At 31.7% G+C, this 18,087-nt stretch overlaps 1 protein-coding gene across 2 annotated transcripts in view; it reads left to right on the top strand.

Annotated features, from left to right (window-relative positions):
* The window catches only part of LOC114338208 (ecdysone 20-monooxygenase), a 66,540-nt gene that overhangs the window by 31,695 nt on the left and 16,758 nt on the right, over nt 1–18,087 (top strand). For both annotated transcript variants that reach the window (XM_050653919.1, XM_028288801.2), the window contains exon 2: nt 14,567–14,999. In XM_050653919.1, coding sequence (XP_050509876.1) covers nt 14,567–14,999 — 433 coding nt within the window. The remainder of the gene's footprint in view (nt 1–14,566; nt 15,000–18,087) is intronic.

Genomic DNA, 18,087 nt, shown 5'->3' with positions numbered 1-18,087 from the left:
TTTTTTTGTTGTAAAATTAAAATCTTCGGGGTTATAGAGCAATAATTGAAAAAGATACGATTTGTCGGCGCCATTTTGTTTATAAAAAAAGTAGCACACTATCTGCGGACTTTGCATACCTATATTATTAATATATAGCAATAAAATTGCTGGTAAATAACTTTTCCATGAATTTTGCTAATTAGCCCAGAGTAATATCAGTTTACTTTATGTTCTGTGTTTATGACATAATATATAGTCCCTAAGATGGTAGTCCTTTTATATTTGCTATATTTGGTTTTGACGTGATTCTTATCGCACCCATTCTACATCCTATTTTTATTTGGGAATACAGTAGATACGTCTTCTGTTGAATTTACAGGTAATAATATTTTATAGAATATTTTTCATATTTATATTAATTATTCTATACTGCCAATATTTTTAACTCTAGATGTTCACTAACCTATTCTATTTATGTAAATTATAACATAAATATTATGCCATTCCTCTTACGTAGAATACATGTATTACCGTCTGCAGGTCATTCTTATTTTGTGCAATGAATAGAATGTTGTCATTCTCATCTTAAAGCATTTAAATTTCCAATTTCTAGTATTTCATTTGTCAAATTGTTAATACCCCACCTATATGGGCAAAATCATCAATTTCACTTAAAAATCTTTAGATTTTTGAAACTTCTAAAACGTATATTATGAGTGATAGCTGATTTCAAATCATTGAAGATGTAAAACTGATTTTATTTTGTTTTTTTTTAATCATAGAAAGTGAAAAAATCATTTTTTTTTTGTTATAATTTTAATAACGTTTCTTATAATATATATATATTTTAGGAAAAATGGTTCCAATAGAACTCGGACTTCAGTATATGTACGATTACTATAAAATGTAATTCTAATTTTCATCACAATCAATCTCATAAGAACATAGAAACATAATATTTAGATACATCTATTTTAACTTATCTCATAGAAACGTAATATTTGGATATCCCATAAGAAAACAGTTTTAGAAACTTGTAAACAAATAAACAATTTTTCACTATGTTGAAAAGCAAAACAAAGGGTTTGGCAAATATTATAAAATTATTATTTTATCATAAAATAATTTGGCTGTTTTTTTAATTGGTTATAAAGATTTTATTTTATTTATTGTTTTTTAGAACCTTAATGAACTAATTTATTAAATTTTTTGGTAAACATAAAAACATATTTTGATGAAATATCATTTTACTAATTTCTTTTTAAAACTTTTGTTTATATGAAAGTAAAAAAATCAGTTAAAGGGCAATTAGTATGCCGCTGGTATAGGTCATATTTTATTCTTCATTATATGTATCTTTGTAGTCTACGTGCCATGAGAAACGTAACATAGTGTGAGCGAGCTAGAAGCCCTTTTCGACCTTTGGTATTTTTTTAATAATGGTTCTTTAATGATTATTTAAAATGTTTTTTAAAATGTAAGAATAGCACACTAATTTAAATTTGAAAATTCGATCCATAAAATATTTAATAATGTTATTGTTCTCGGAAATTTCAATGAATTTATTGACTTATTAACTTACATCTATCAACGAAACATTTAAAGATTTATAAATAATCAACTGAAGAAAATTAGTGGCCGAAATGCACCATAGCTAATCAGAATTTTTGCTTATGGTGACATTGACTAATTCGTATTTCCATTATTACGGGATATAGTCCTGTCGCCAGGGGGGGTACAACGGCCTCGTTAATTCAGATGGACTTACTCAAGTTTTTTTTATGTATTTTGACCCGTAGAACACGAATTTTTTGGGTAACAGTTGATCCGGATGTCGATAAGATTGTTATAGACCAAGAACTTGAGGAATCAAATAACAGCGATTTTTGGCAAAACAAAACAATATTTTGTATTTTTTGGGCCATTTTAAGTAAAAAATATTTCTACAAGTTTTTTCGTAGGATGCACAGTTTTCGAGATAAACGCGGTTGAACTTTAAAAAAATCGAAAAATTGCAATTTTTGAACCCGAATAACTTTTGATTAAAAAATAAAATAGCAAGTCTGCTTACCGCATTTGAAAGTTTAAGTCAAATTATATCGGTTTTGATTATTTGCATTGGTAAAAATTTATTTTTTTATTGTTTAACAAAGCTATAAACACGTAGGGTTTCCCGTGCTTTTACATGCGTTTTAACGCATGTAACGTAGAAATAGTCTTGATTGCACTAGTACCTATTCTACCTACTCGTTCGATTTTAAATGAGAAATCATAGAAACATCACTCACGCACTAGTTGTTTGTAGCTTTGTTTAGCAATAACACAATAAATTTTTAGCAATGCAAATAATCAAAACCGACATAATTTGACTTGAACTTTCAAAGGCGCTAAGCAGAATTGCTATTTTATTTTTTAATCAAAAGTTATTCGGGTTTAAAAATTGCAGTTTTTCGATTTTTTGAAAGTTCAACCGCGTTTATCTCGAAAACTGTGCATCCTACTAAAAAACTTGTAGAAATATTTTTTGCTTAAAATGACCCAAAAAATACAAAATATTGTTTTGTTTTGCCAAAAATCGCTGTTATTTGATTCCTCAAGTTCTTGGTCTATAACAATCTTATCGACATCCGGATCAACTGTTACCCAAAAAATTCGTGTTCTACGGGTCAAAATACATAAAAAAAATTTGGGTAAGTCCATCTGAATTAACGAGGCCGTTGTACCCCCCCTGGCGACAGGACTAATATATTCATGTAGGATTTCGAACAAAACATACATAAGCAAGATAAACAATCGAAAATATGGTGGAGATATGTAGATGATGTGTTCTCCATTTGGCCTCACGGGCCAGAAGCATTGAATAAATTTCTGATGCACATCAACAATAAAGAAGAATAAATTCAATTCTCGATGGACCAAGAGCACAATAATTCACTTTCTTTTTTGGATGTGCTAATCATAAAAGAAGACAAAGGATATGCAACCAAAGTCTACAGGTGCTTTTTCCGTCTTTTCACAAGGATTTTTCCTTGCGAAAATTATGAGTATTTTTGAATTTCTCCAGTACAGCGTACTACTCTGTAACAGGTTATCCAAGGAATGGAACTGCGATCATTAAGCTTCTTGGCTTGCCAGATATTCTTCATATTGTGGTTGTGTTCCTTAGCCAATTTGTTCCAGTTTTTAGGCACTGGAAACTAGCCTTTTACTCTCTCCATTGCTACGCAATTCACACCCATTATACGGCATGTACTCAATGGTTACACGACACATTAGGTCTTCCAAGATGTGAGAGTAGGGTTTGATGGCAAAGCTGAGTTCTATCTCTAGAACTCCTAACTAATTTGTTGGGACCCAGGGATCCAAAATTTTATTAAAATCATGATATTGGCAACCTATTTTCCTCTTTAGATCCCTTAGAGCCTTTAACATCATTTAATTCATATTTTAGTTAGTATCATTATTTTGAAAATAGCATCTACAAGTTTTAGTTATAGTGAATTTTAGTTTCCTTATGAGTTGAAAATTAAATGCTCGATTAGCATTTAGATACTATGAAAACTAGCGTTACCAGGTGTCCCGATTTGCGCGGGACGTCCCGATTTTCAGGAGTCTGGGGACGCGTACCGATTTCTACCTGATCGGGACACTAAATGTCTCGATTTTCACCCAGGAAAACCAATTTCAGGAGGACTTGCAGTGAATTTTATAACTATGTTATAAAAACAAGGCACTCCTAAAAGCGGCAAAATCGAATGAAAAATATAATTTTAATAAAAGATAAATAATTTACTTAATCTACGATTTTTTTTTTGTAATTTCGTCTGATTATTATTATTATGTAGGATTAAATACAGATTATAGAAACACCTTGTAGTCCAGTAAATGAACGGTAGATACGGCGATACCGTGTAATTTTCAGGATCAACTCCGAATTGCATGAAAATTTGGACGGCTTGTGCCGTTGGTTGCTTTTACTCGTGGGGTGACAGTCACCCCTAGTTGGGGGTGAAAAACCGCGCGTTTAATAAGTCCGGAGATGTGCTCGACCGGAATTCGATTGACTAATTATAAGCAATTTTAGTTCTATAGAATTTTAACTTAGTTAATACTTTTCGAGTTATTCACAATAGAAAATGTTTATTTTTCGACAAAAAAAAAATCACGTTTTCAGACGATTTTCACAAATAACTCACAAAGTATTTGATCGAAAAAAATATTCTTAGCAAAAATGTAGCATAATATAAAAAAATGAAAAAATTGTGAACTCGTAAAGTCTATAGACCCAGCAAAAGCAGTAGCTCATGAAAAATACGTTCTTATTCGTCAAACTCCAAATCAAATATTTCAACGTGAAATAACCAAGAAATGAAGCACTTTTCGGGAAAAACTAATTAAAACTTTTTTAATAAAGCTTTATTTTTATGTTTTAAAAAAGTTTCTAGCATCAAACTAAACAAGTTATGCTCAACTTCAAGTTGGCTCCTTTTTTTTGGTAAATAATTCGTGAAAATCTCCCCCTACTTAGCACCCCAAATTAAATTAATCGTTACTGCTTTACAAACAATTTACTTTACTTATGTATCTTTTACATGACTGAAAGGGCCTGAAAGAGTCACTAATCATGAGTGTATGCAAAATATGAACATGAAGAGCCATATTCTAACCAATTTTTGTCTTACAGAAAAACAAAATAAATCTATCATATTTATAGAAGCAAAACCTACCTACTTTTTACTCCTTGAGATTTTTATTATCCCTAATACTTTTTAAGTTATTTTGAAAAAAGGGCATTTTCCAATATTTTAGGAAATTTTTTTTACTATAAAACCAATTTTCTTCAAAACTAAGCACTCCCAACGGGTAAACCTTACAGATCGTATAAATAATGCGGTAAAGCGGTAACGATTAATTTTATTTACGGTGCTAAATAGGGGGCGATTTTCACGATTTTTTTTTTACCAAAAAAAGGAGACAACTTTATTTTGGGCGTAACTCGCTTAGTTTTAATGCTAGAGACTTTTATATAAAACAAAATTAAAGATTTTTTAAACACTTAAAATTTTAATAGGTTTTGCTAGAAAATTGCTCAATTTTTTGGTTATTTCAAGTTGAAAAATTCGATTTGGAATTTGCCTAATAAGAACGTATTTTTGATGAGCTACAACTTTGCTTTTAATGATTTTATAAACTCTCTGAACATACATTTTTTTTGCTTTTTTAAAAGCTACATTTTTGCTAAGAATATTTTTTTCGATAAAATTACTCGAAAAGTATTGACTTAGTTTAAAAATTATATAGAACAAAAGTTTTTTAGAGTTATTCAGTTGATCCATTTTGGGACTTACTTTAAACGCGCGTTTTTTTACCCCCGAGAAAGGGTAACTGTAACTGTCACCCCCCAAGTAAAAGCAACCATCGGTACAAGTTCAACTTTGAAGTAGACAGTAAGTAGAACCTAAAACCAGATTTTCATGCAATTCTGAGTGGACTCAAAATTACACTCCAAGATGGTCGTTTACTGGGCTATTGTTGTTTATTTGTCCCGATCTAAAACCCTAAATCCCGATTTGTTTTTGCTTATGTACCGATTAAAAACAAATCGGACCTGGCAGCACTAATGAAAACTGACATTTTTTTCATGGTTTTTCTGTATTTGTCCAACTCCGGACAAATTAGTAGGTACATACTAAGTTTTTTCGGATACCATGTAGATTCAATAAACGATATGACTACATGGTCCAAGAGCTGTGAGACATTTTTGAGTAGGTATTTTAGGCAACCTGAAAATTTTTCGGGTGACTCTTCCATGATAGCCTAATACAAAAATGCCGGTCTGGCTGGAGGGCAGCGGTTATTTTCCCCAAAAATCCCCCCAAATTTAAACAAAAGGGTAAAAATTGTTATTACAAAAAATATCATTGACGTGACTTTAAAGTAAATTTAAATATTCAAATATAAAGAAAATAAACACACCAGGCGATTTGAGGGCGATTTTAACTCTGAAAGATACTGGCATGGGCGCCCCAGAATTATTTTCAGGGGATGCATCTGAACTTCAGAAGATTTCATCTGAATCTGTACATACTATTAATGAATTTAAAATACACAACTATACATGCATAACTATGTACATTCCTTCCGGACAGGGAGGTGCAATTGTTATTTTGACAGGGTATTTTTTAATATTAAAAATAAACATTCTAAAAAAGACAGTTTTTTTTGGTGAAATTTTTCAACTGCCAGGTGATCAAACAAATTACGCGTGCATATAAATGAAATGCGCTATAGGTAAGCAGCAGTGTGAGAAAGAGCGTATACCGATTGCTGTTTGCGTCCTCTGTTGTAGCTGAGAGAGTCCGTTCGCTCGAAAAAAAAATCACGTGACCTGGCGATATCCATGTTGTTGTTTCTCGAAACGTTTGAGTATTTATTGTAATATATTATGGTTTTTTAAGTAACTTTTTCTTAATTAAAGAAAAATAATACGTACTATACAATAGATTTTGCAAATATGATAGAAAAAGACAAGTTTATTATTATAAATATATAGGTAGAAAAGTATAAAACTATAAACTAAATTAATTCTGTGTCCGAATCTTGTACTTCTTCTTCAAACTCCTCAGCTGAGCTTAAATATTCATTCTCTTCTTCCTCGTCAGACTCCCCTCGAGACTCAGATTCCTCTTCTACATGATCTGTAAATAGTTGTAATATGTATTTAGAAATAGTTAAAAATTAATTAGTGATTAACTAATTGAGTTGCTACGTATTCTCCGTCCTCTTATACGGAGTCGAAGCCTGGACAATCACGGGCGCATCTGAAGAAAGACTTGCCGTTGTTGAGATGTGGAGTTATCGAATAATATTAAATATATCATGGACACACATAACAAACACGGAAACATTAATAAAGATGAAAAAGGCAAAAGAAATACTCAACACTATGAAGGAAAGAAACACTTAACAGTATAAAAGGACAGAGAATACGTAGCTCAATTATAACTCAATTAATTAATCACTGATTAATTTTTAATTAATTCTAAACACATATTACAACTATTTACAGATCATGTAGAAGAGGAATCTGAGTCTCGAGGGGAGTCTAACGAAGAAGAACATAATGAACATTTAAGCTCAGATAAGGAGTTTGAAGAAGCAGTACAAGATTCGGACACCGAATTAATTTAGTTTATAGTTTTATATTTTCTACCTATATTATATATTTATAATAATAAATTTGTCATTTTCTATCATATTTGCAAAATCTATTGTATAGTACGTATTATTTTACTTTAATTAAGAAAAAATTACTTAAAAAATTATAATATATAATAATTACTCTAACGTTTCGAGGCACAACAACATGGATATCGCCAGGTCACGTGATTTTCTCGAGCGAACGGACTCACTCAACTACAACAGAGGACGCAAATAGCTATCGGTATACGCTCTTTCTCACACTGCTGCTTACTTATAGCGGTTTTCATTTATATGCACGCGTAATTTGTTTGATCACATGGCAATTGGAAAATGTCACCAAAAAAAAACCTGTCTTTCGTAGAATATTTATTTTTAAAATTAAAAAATACCCTGTCAAAATAACAATTGCACCTCCCTGTCCGGAAGGAATGTACATAGCTATGCGTATATAGTTGTATATTGTATACTCGTTAATAGTATGTACAGATTCAGATGAAATCTTCTGAAGTTCAGATGCACCCCCTGAAAATAATCCTGGGGCGCCCATGCAAGTATCTTGCAGAGTTAAAATCGCCCTCAAATCGCCTGGCCTGTTTATTCTCTTTATATTTGAATACTTAAATTTACTTTCAAGTCATATCAATGATATTTTTTGTAATAACAATTTTTACCCTTTTTTAACTTTGGGGGTGATTTTTGGGGAAAATAACCGCTACCCTCCAGCCAGACCGGCATTTTTGTATTAGGCTATCATAGAAGAGTGACCTGAAAAATTTTCAGGTTGCCTAAAATACCTACTCAAAAATGTCTCACAGCTCTTATACTAACACTTTTGTTAATGTATAAAGTGTATAATGTATTAATAAATGTTTAAATTTTATCTGCTCTGAATAACATCGTTAAATATTTCTTAACAAATTATTTACTGTATCTATTAATAAACACTTCCTGATGAGCTTATGTTTGTACATACTCGTATTGTTTTTAACTTGATGTAAAAAACCAGTAATATAAATAACCATGTGTCCCATCCCACTACATTTGGCAAACATAAGTTACCTAGAGTTTGTCGTTTAAAATATTTCAAAATTTTTTAATTAGTCCATTAAAATGTTACATTTTTTAGGCCGTACCTTGCATTTCTAAGAGGAGTCAATTTTATTTCTTTAATGTGTAGGGGGGATCAGTAGAAGCTTAAGTTCAAGTTTTTGGGGTCGCCATCCTTGTCCCCCGGTCGCCATCTTGGAAATGGGGTGCAAAGGGGTTTCGCGCTATATCTCGTAAACTGCCAACCCTACGGAAAATCTAATTAAACATAAAATGTAGCAAATTAAATTTTCCATAATTTTGTTTCTATTACTTTTTATCGTCAAGTGACCAACAAAAAAGATATAACCAAAAATATGTAAATTTTTTTTAACAAGTTTCCTTTTGGAATCTTTTTTTCAGTTCATTTTAAAATAAAGTAACATTATAGCAATTTTGTAGAGGGTTTTTCAGCGAACAATTTCCACTATAAAGTTGTTTAATTTTATTTATTTATATAGGTTTTACAGCGCTCCAAACTTGACCAGATTATCGAATGCTCATAGGGATACAATAAAAACAAAAGTTAGGCTTACTTTTCTATCTATATATATTTTTTATTCGGACAATTTTTTACGATTTTAACATTCCTATGCTATTATTAATCTGTTTTTGACCTTTCTTCCCACTATAAAACTTATAACTCTAAGCATATATAGAAAAGGCCCAAGAAGTTGTTTGAGGACAAATTCGCCGCTTCAGAAGAAGAATGACTCAACCGCAATATGCAAAATTCTTAAGCAGAGCAAAAAAATTATTTTTGATATCAAAATCATAAAGTATGATAAAAATTAGCCATTCACCACACCGTTGTCAGGATCTCGAGATATAAGCGTTTTTTGTGGTGTGCCGCTTGTATATGAAGTAACATAACTTTTTTCTTATTATATATTTTGACTTAAAATTTTCCAAAAAACTTCTTCATAACCTATGTTTTATTGTTGTGTTGGTTAAGATTATAAACTAAAAAGTTTGTCACTTAACTTTTTTAAGTAAACATGAAACTAACGAAATATGATGAGAAAATGTTAATAAATTAACAACTCCTTTTTTAATGTGTTTAAACATTTTAGACAAATTTCATTGTTATCTACGTACTTCAAAGATGACACAGTAAAATTTTTAAAAGGAAATATTTACAGCGACAAAAGATACAGCGAGGTAAATTTGAAAAACCATCAAAATTGATTTTTGGCATTTTTGTATAAAATTTATTTTTTTAACATGTTCCACCAACTCTAGATAAAAATAAACTTCTTATTCGGATTCAGCGACCTCTAAAACATAAAAATAGACCAGAATTGATCATTCACCTTAAATTTGATTTTCGTGGTTGGTTTAACGGTTAATGTCGCTCGTCTAATATATAGATAGAAAAGCATTATTTTTCTACGAGAATTCGAGAATCTGGTCAAGTTTGGAGCGATGTAAAACCTAGATAATAAATAAAATTAAACAACTTTATAGTGAAAATTGTTTATTGAAAAATCCTCTACAAAATCGCTATGATGTTATTTTATTGTGAAATGAAATTAAAAAAAGTTATAACCCCCAAAAGGAAATTTCTTACAAAATTTTCTCTTATTTTTGTTTATAACTTTTTTTTTGATCACTTTATGATAAAAAGTAATAGATATAAAATTGTAAAAAATTTAATTTGCTTCATTTTATGTGAAATTAAATTTTCTGTAGGGTAGCTAGGACTGGCTCAAGACAAGACTAGTTATTATTGTATATTAATTTTTACCAAAAAGGTCATGAACTTGCTTTGATTATTTCATTCATAGAAGATTCTGACCAATAGAAAGCTACAGAAATCTGAATTAAATCGATAATTTTTGATAATCTCCCGTCGTTAAGTATATTACGTCAGATCCCTTCGTTGCTACGAAAAAATACTTATTTATAAATATATTTATAAAAAAATACTACGAAAAAAAAAAATTATTAAAATTTATTTTAGTAATATTTTGTATTTTGACAACGGCACCCGATTTGGGCGTCGAAACGTTAATAAAATTATTTTTTTCATTTTAATTGTGGCTTATTTCCCATATAAATAATTAATCATAAAAATGCCACAAGAAAATAGCTTCAGAACAACGAAAAAATACATTCAGTGGCATTAATGACAATTAATGTTTTAAAAATTATAAAAGTGATGACTTTCAATCGTCAAATATTTATAAAAACTGTGTGTTTAATGGTACTTACATAAATAAATTACAATAAAATTTTGGTTTTGAACAGTTTTATTCATGAAATAATCGCAACAAATTGCACTCGACCTCTGAAATTAATATAGAATTTTTTCTCTCGTGGCACTTTGACATAATTTCACTCGCCTTCGGCTCGTGAAATTAAAACTGTCAAAGTGTCACTCGGGAAAAATTCAGTAATTTCAGAGCTCTTGTGCAATTACTACTGAAAATGTTCCTCATTTTATCTAATATAGAAGCTATTTATTGACCAAAAATATAAAAAATATTTTGATCTTTGGCGGATATTTCGCGATATAATATATTATCTAATTATATTTCTACTTTAAAAACACGACTTAATAGTTTAGTTAGACAATCCATGAGGAGTATTATTTCCTAAATTGAACAAACTATGTTATTTGAAGAGTTTATTTACCCAGAATTTTGCGTAGACGCTATTTTAAATGCCAGTTTAATTGTCTATGACAGGACAGATACGATAATTATTGTTGTCTGAAGGTTAAATTAACATGTTTAATAAATTTGGGCAATTACGTGATTCTCGCTCGGTCTAGAATATTAATGAATTATTTACAAAAATTAAATACACGGTGGTGTTATACGATTATTTATACTTAATTTATAACATCAAAACGTTATTTTATAATCAGGAAAATAGTAAATAACGTGAATTAAAGAAAACTAAATAGAACAAGTATGAAGTTTATCAATAATCTGTAAATAGATAAGAGATAAATGAGCAAAAAGGAAAAACTTGTAAATATATACTACGAAAAAAAACACCTTAAAATAATTATGTCAAAATAGAGGTCACTGTCACTGTCCAGGGGTCACTGTTCTTTACTCTTCTTTGACACTCATTTCTGTATATCGTATCTTCTTCATGTAAAACTGTCCCTATCAATTCCCCTGCCACACAGTCCTTCTTTCTGTTTCTAACATGGCCAGACTATTGCAGTCCTTTTTCTTTAATCTTTGACACTGTTGTCACATCGGCTCTTTGATTTATCACGTGCCCCTTTTGGTCTTGCCCAGTATTCACCATAACATTTTCATTTCAGCTTCCTCTATCTTCTTTTACTGAACCTTCTTTACCAGACCCATTTCACCACCAACGCAGGTCTCACCACACTCTTGTATATCTTTCCTTTTAGCCCTTCCCGGATTTTTAAATTACAGAGTACCCTGCTCAATTTCTTCCAGTTAAACCAACCAGCTTGTATCCTGTGAACAATATTTAGATCCAGTAGGTATCCCATTTTCCGGAATGTAGAGGCCGAGGTATTTAAATTTTCCTACTTGCCCTAGTTTTTTTCCAAGAAATTCTATATCCCCAACCATTTCTGTTACCTGAGTCTTTCTACTTCAATAGTCCCTCTCCATCCCTCCACCATCTCCTTCAACATTTCTTTGCTGTCCTTCAATATTAGTATATTACTTAGTAGTAATAAAAAAGTGGTAGATATCAGTACGGTGCAAATGTTTGGAATAAATTCATTATTTCAGAAATAGACGATTTTAAAAAATCTTAAAACACGTCGATTTTAGTTTTTGAATCGTCATCAATTGCTATGTGTTACACATTACGTCATCAATGTTGGATTAATGGCGTAATCGACGATTAAAAAAAACCGAGGTCACGGCATCTCATTTCAGAGGTTTCCTAATTTGCTTTGCAACGATGTATTGCGATTGATTGCCACTCAAAAATTAAAATTGACGTCACAAATTGAGTGGTGAATTCTGCATTTGTGGCTCTTCAATTTGTTACGAGATGTCGCTGTATCGCGCCCCAATGGGAAATTCAATGATTTTTGAAGTTCTCCTTAAATTGATGGTTGAGCTGTTTTTCGATTCAGAGGAGTGCATGCTAGCGCTGTTGAGGAAGCCTGAAATGGTGGAAACAGCTGTCCAGCGATTGTGCAACCCTCTGAATCAAAAACAAGCAAAACCATCTATTTACTTTAAAATTGACGTGTTAAGATTTTTAAGTCGTTTGTTTCTGAATTTATTTATTTATTCCATACATTTGCAACATACTGTAGAACGCAAACTTCTAGTTGACTGTAGACTGAGTTCTCGTATACTTTTACAATGCCAATTTAAATATCAAAAATGGCCTACTTGGCATGTCAGTATTATCATCAAGTTACCGAAAACATACGTGATAATAAAGTGTTACTTAATTCACATCTTGTAGTTCATTGATAAAATGATATTCTACATCTACAAGATCCTGCAGACTAAATATTTTTTTATCAGCAAAACGCAGTAAACATCGAGTACAGTTCCAAATCATAAGAAACGTTTAAAAAAAATCCTTCTTTCCTGAAAACATTATCGAAGACTCTTAGGAAAACGAAAGACAAATTCAAATCAGATTACGAAGAAGACAAAAATTTATTAAGTAATTAAATTAATGAAAATAATGAACACACAGAAGAGATTAAAGCAAGAATAGGACAGCAAGAAATGTTTTCAACAAACTTAAATAAGTATTATGTGGCAGGGATATAATTACAATTTCTTTAAAGATTAGACTTCTGAGATGCTAAAGTTCTCCGTATTATTTTATGGGTTGGAGACTTGGACATTAAAGAAATATGCTCAAATTATAAGCCTAGAGAAGGATATTAAGAATAAGTTGGATGCGGAAACAGAAGTGTTGATTCGCAAAACGGAAACAGGAGTGGAACGATCACATTAGTAGAATGGCAGAGGATAGGATAGTACGAATAGCACGAGATAAGTGTAAAAGGAACTTCACGCGTTCCTAGGTCTTTGCGAAACCCAAATTGTGTATCATTAATATATATGTTCAGTTTATTCTATATTCGTTTATGAATGACTTTCAGCAGCATTTAAGGAACAAGTTAGCACATGAGACATCGAGCTAATGGTGCGATAATCACCACATTTTTCAGTTTCTTCTTCTTCATGTGCCGTGCTCGTTTATCGAACGTTGGCTATCAAATTGACTATAGCAATTTTGTTAACGGCAGCTCGGAAAAGGGATGCAGAGGATCTGTTATACCATTCTCTCAGGTTTTTAAGCCATGACGTTCTTCTTCGACCTGGCCCTCTTCTTCCGTCTACCTTGCCTTGTATTATTAAATGGAGTATATTATATCTCTCTGGTTGTCGCATAACATGGCCAAAATATTCAAGTTTTCGATTTTTAACTGTTCTGACGACTTCTGTGACTTTTCCCATCCGGTGCAAAACAACTTCGTTACGAACTCTATCCACCCAACTTATTCGTAGGATTCTTCGGTATACCCAAATTTCAAAGGCTTCCAATTTCTTGAGAAGAGTATCTGTTAAAGTCCAACCTTCGACACCGTACAAAAGAGTAGAGAACACATAACATCTCACTAATCTAATTTTAAGATTCAAAGTAATGTTGTTTCCACATAAAAGTTTCTTTATCTTAAAGAATGCAGCTCTGGCCTTCTCTATACGTATTATAATTTCTTTGCTCATGTCCCAGTTCTCATTTAGATTACAACCAAGGTAGGTGATACTGTTAGTTCTCTCTAATTGTTCACCATAAGCTGTTACTACTTCCGGTTGTATTGGCGTCTTACTGACAACCATCACCTTAGTCTTTGCGGTGTTTAGCTTGAGTCCATATTCATCACACGTTGTGGTAATCCTATTAATCAGATGTTGAAGTTCTTCATAATTGCTCGCAATTAACACCGTGTCATCCGCATATCTCAAATTATTAATATTGACGCCATTCATTTTGATACCACATTGAGCATTATCCACTGCTTTATTGAAAACAAACTCAGAATAGATGTTAAATATTAGTGGGGACAAAATGCAGCCCTGCCTTACTCCTCTTCGTATTTGAAGTTCTTCAGACGTGTCCCAGCCAATCCTGATGTTTGCACGTTGATGCCAGTAAAGATTTTTGATAATGCGTAGGTCTTTATCATCAATACCCACTTTCTGAAGAATAGCAATCATTTCCGTATTTTTCAGTTATTTGCTTTTATTAATTAATTAACTGTCTAATTCACATATTGAGTCAGTGTTTTGTTTTTATTTCTTTTTATTTTTTTCAGATGATCGACGAAATTTTATACTCATTCAGCACCCTCAATTACATTATCGTTATCGTCATCTTCTTGATCTTTGGTTCCCGGCCGCCGTGGTGGAGCCGTAAGACCATAGACTGGCTCAAAAAGGAAGTCCAAGATATTCCAGGTCCTCTATCACTACCATTCCTAGGTACAAGATGGGTGTTCAGTTTCGGTGGGTACAGTTTCAACAAAATCCACGAATTTTATGCGGACATGTATACGAAATACGGACCGATAGTTAAAGAAGAAGCGTTGTTTAATATACCTGTGATAAGTGTCTTTGAAAAGGAAGATATAGAAAAAGTATTAAAGAGTAGTGGGAAGTTTCCGATTAGGCCACCGACAGAGGCTATTGCGGAGTACAGAAGGAGTAGACCTGATAGGTATGCCAGCACCGGGTTGGTCAATGAACAAGGTTTGTAAAAGTAACTGATTTTGGTATTAGTTTTTAGATCTTCATCATCACCTATGATCAATGACCGCCTGTTGGGTTTTTAGACTCCAAAAACTTTACATGGTGTGGAGGCTAGCTAGGGGAGAGTTGGATAAAACGGGATACCTAGCCTAGAGACCCAACTAGTGCTGAAATCAATCGGACAACGACGAAAACCTGTTCTCAGTCGTCATTTTAACATTCTCAGTTCATTTTACCTCGATGCCATTATTTGATGAAAAGTTGTTGTGTTAGTATTGTTTGACTCTATTTTTTTGGTACTTTGTACTTATAAGTGCGTTGTTTTCTACATTAGGTATATTGCCTACATATCTAAACATATAATTCCGGTGACTATTACATTTAATTAAGCACTCATTAACGAATATTCTCATGTGTAGTCTATCTAATTTTACTTTCACGTTTAGGCGGGAGCCATTTTTGTTTTGAAAAATGTCTGAGTTGGACAAAACGGGACACTTATAAGTTGGATAAAATGGGATACAGTTTTTTATGTCCCGTTTTATCCACCTATTTATTTGTTGGCCTATTAATTTTTTAAATAGCGATAAAGCGTGTTCTCATACTGCAGAAAAGAACAACATATTTATATGTGACTTTTGTTCTGATATACGTACCTAGTCCGAAATAAAAGATCTTATTTCCGATTTTGCAATAAAACATAGAAAAGGCCTATTTTTAAGTTTCTGACTACTGAAGATATTGTTCTTTCAAACGCAAATTTTGCTTTGCAGTCTTATATCTACTTAAATATACTTTTTAGATAATTTTATGCAAAAAATTAAATATTGTGAACATATCCCCTTTTATCCAACCGTGGTATGCTAAAACGGGATGTGCAGGACTTTAATAAATATATTTTTTTAGTATTTTCCAGTCACTAAAAATAGCTAAAAATTTGTTTTTTGTGTGCTTCAATAAATGTTCTACCTATAAAAAATAATAATATGATAATTTCTTTAACATTTTTTCCGTAATAAAAATAAACAAGAATGGTATCCCGTTTTGTCCAACTCTCCCCTAAACACATAACTTCCCAAAAAGTGTAACGTTCTATATCTAAAATAGTTACTTCCTAGTTTGTCTTCTTTGAGGAGATCATCTTAGCGTTATGTATGTTTTGTTTCTATGACTATAGTTGACCATGTTTTTCTTTCCTTTCCTTGTCTTTCTCATTCTTGTATTCCTAGTTTTGGTTAATACCATCTCTTTCCAGGCCTATGCCACGGTCTCTCCCCATTTAAATATTTTCTAAGTAAGTACTGTTTTTGTATTTTTCTTATCAGTTGAAGTTGACAATTGCACTGCGTAATTTTTCAGTGTTACCTTCAATTACAAAGCAATGAAAATAATGTTATCTGTATTTGTTTGTAAAGAGCTTATCTGTTTGTTAAATTATCATATCATACTTTCTAATCTGTTGAAGCAGCTGCACTTTTATGGTGATTTTTTTACTTTATGTAAAATTATTATATGACGAAAAAAAATAAATATTAGGATAAAAATTTTATTGACTGTCGTCCATGCAATACTTGGAGCTGACGTACCGGCGACGCGACGGATTCTCATCTCATTACATCATCACACCCAGATGGATAAAATTACTACAATTTTAGTGTGATATATTATATCGTCGGCCTAAGTACTGTGAAAGCTACTAAATTATGTTAAACAAACGTTTCTGGCTATTACCAGAGGCGTACGACGGGGGAAAGTGAATAGTTGACCCTTTCCAAATTCTACTCCACTGGCGGAATTGCTATTTTAGTTCAATTTTTGGATTCTCAAATACTTTCTATGAAAATAATATACTCTTCATTCGTAACGATAAAGTCATTAGTTTTCGAGATCTTTGAAGTTAAAAATGAAACGACACGGTTATTTTCATTAATGTATTTTTAATTTCAATTATCTCAAAAACTAATCATTTTATCGTTACGAATGAAGAGTTACGAATTATTTACATAAAAAGTATTGGAAAATCAAAAAATTACACTAAAATAGCAATTTCGTCAGTGGCGTAGAATTTGGGAAGAGTCAACCAGCCACTATCCCCTGTCGTATGCCCCTGGTAGTAGCTAGAAACGTTTATTTATCTTACTTTAGTAGGGTGTACAGTACCTACACTTTCTGCCAAGTATGATAAGGATATGCCAAATAGTTTTAAAGTACTGGATACAAATAATTTTTAAATTTTAATCATAATATGAATCATATATCATAAATTAATCAAAATAACTGTGCCATTTCATATTTAACTTCAAATATCTCGAAAACTAATGACTTTATCGTTACCAATGAAGAGTATATTATTTACGTAGAAAGTATTGGAGAATCTAAAAATAGCACTAAAATAGTAATTCCTCCAGTGGCGTAGAATTTGTGAAGGATCAACCATTCACTATCCCCTGTCGTACGCCTCTGTCGTACCCTGTATATGTAATAAAAAGTCTTGTCGTTGTAAACGGGTGAGTAGAGGGTATAGGTTAAAATGACAACAAATTGTTTGATAATTAAACAAATTAATTACTAAAACGGACTTTAGAGCAATGTTCACATTATATTTAGTTGTGTACAAGTGGAGTTATGCAGTTATTTTTTTGTCTCTCCTGTAAAATCAGGTAAAATCAAAAAAATTGGACTTTTCACTTTTCACATTAGGCCGACGATATGCCAAAAACTCATAATTTAAAAATAAAAATCGACCTGTCTCGGGATTTGACTCTAAAATCTCCGATTCTTGGAAAAAAATGAATGAATTCCATAATTTTGCTGCTTACTATGTATATGTAATTATGTTTGTTTAACTATATGGTATACAGCCAACCCAGGGAACTACCCCTTTTTAGTTTAGAGTATATGTAATTAAATTCTGTGATAACTCTGAACAAGTAAAAATTGGCAAAAAAAATTAAATTAGCTACCAATTCCTTGTAATTTATAATATACTTAAAGACAACAGGTTTTTGACTTAGACGTAAAAACCATATTTTCAAATATGACGTCATTAAATGAAGACCATTATTAGTTTCAATTTATGTACATATCT

This window comes from Diabrotica virgifera, chromosome 6 (genome assembly GCF_917563875.1).
Source record: "Diabrotica virgifera virgifera chromosome 6, PGI_DIABVI_V3a".
Lineage (NCBI taxonomy): Eukaryota > Metazoa > Arthropoda > Insecta > Coleoptera > Chrysomelidae > Diabrotica > Diabrotica virgifera.
Note: the sequence above shows the minus strand (reverse complement) of the source record. Positions and strands in the feature narration are given on the sequence as shown.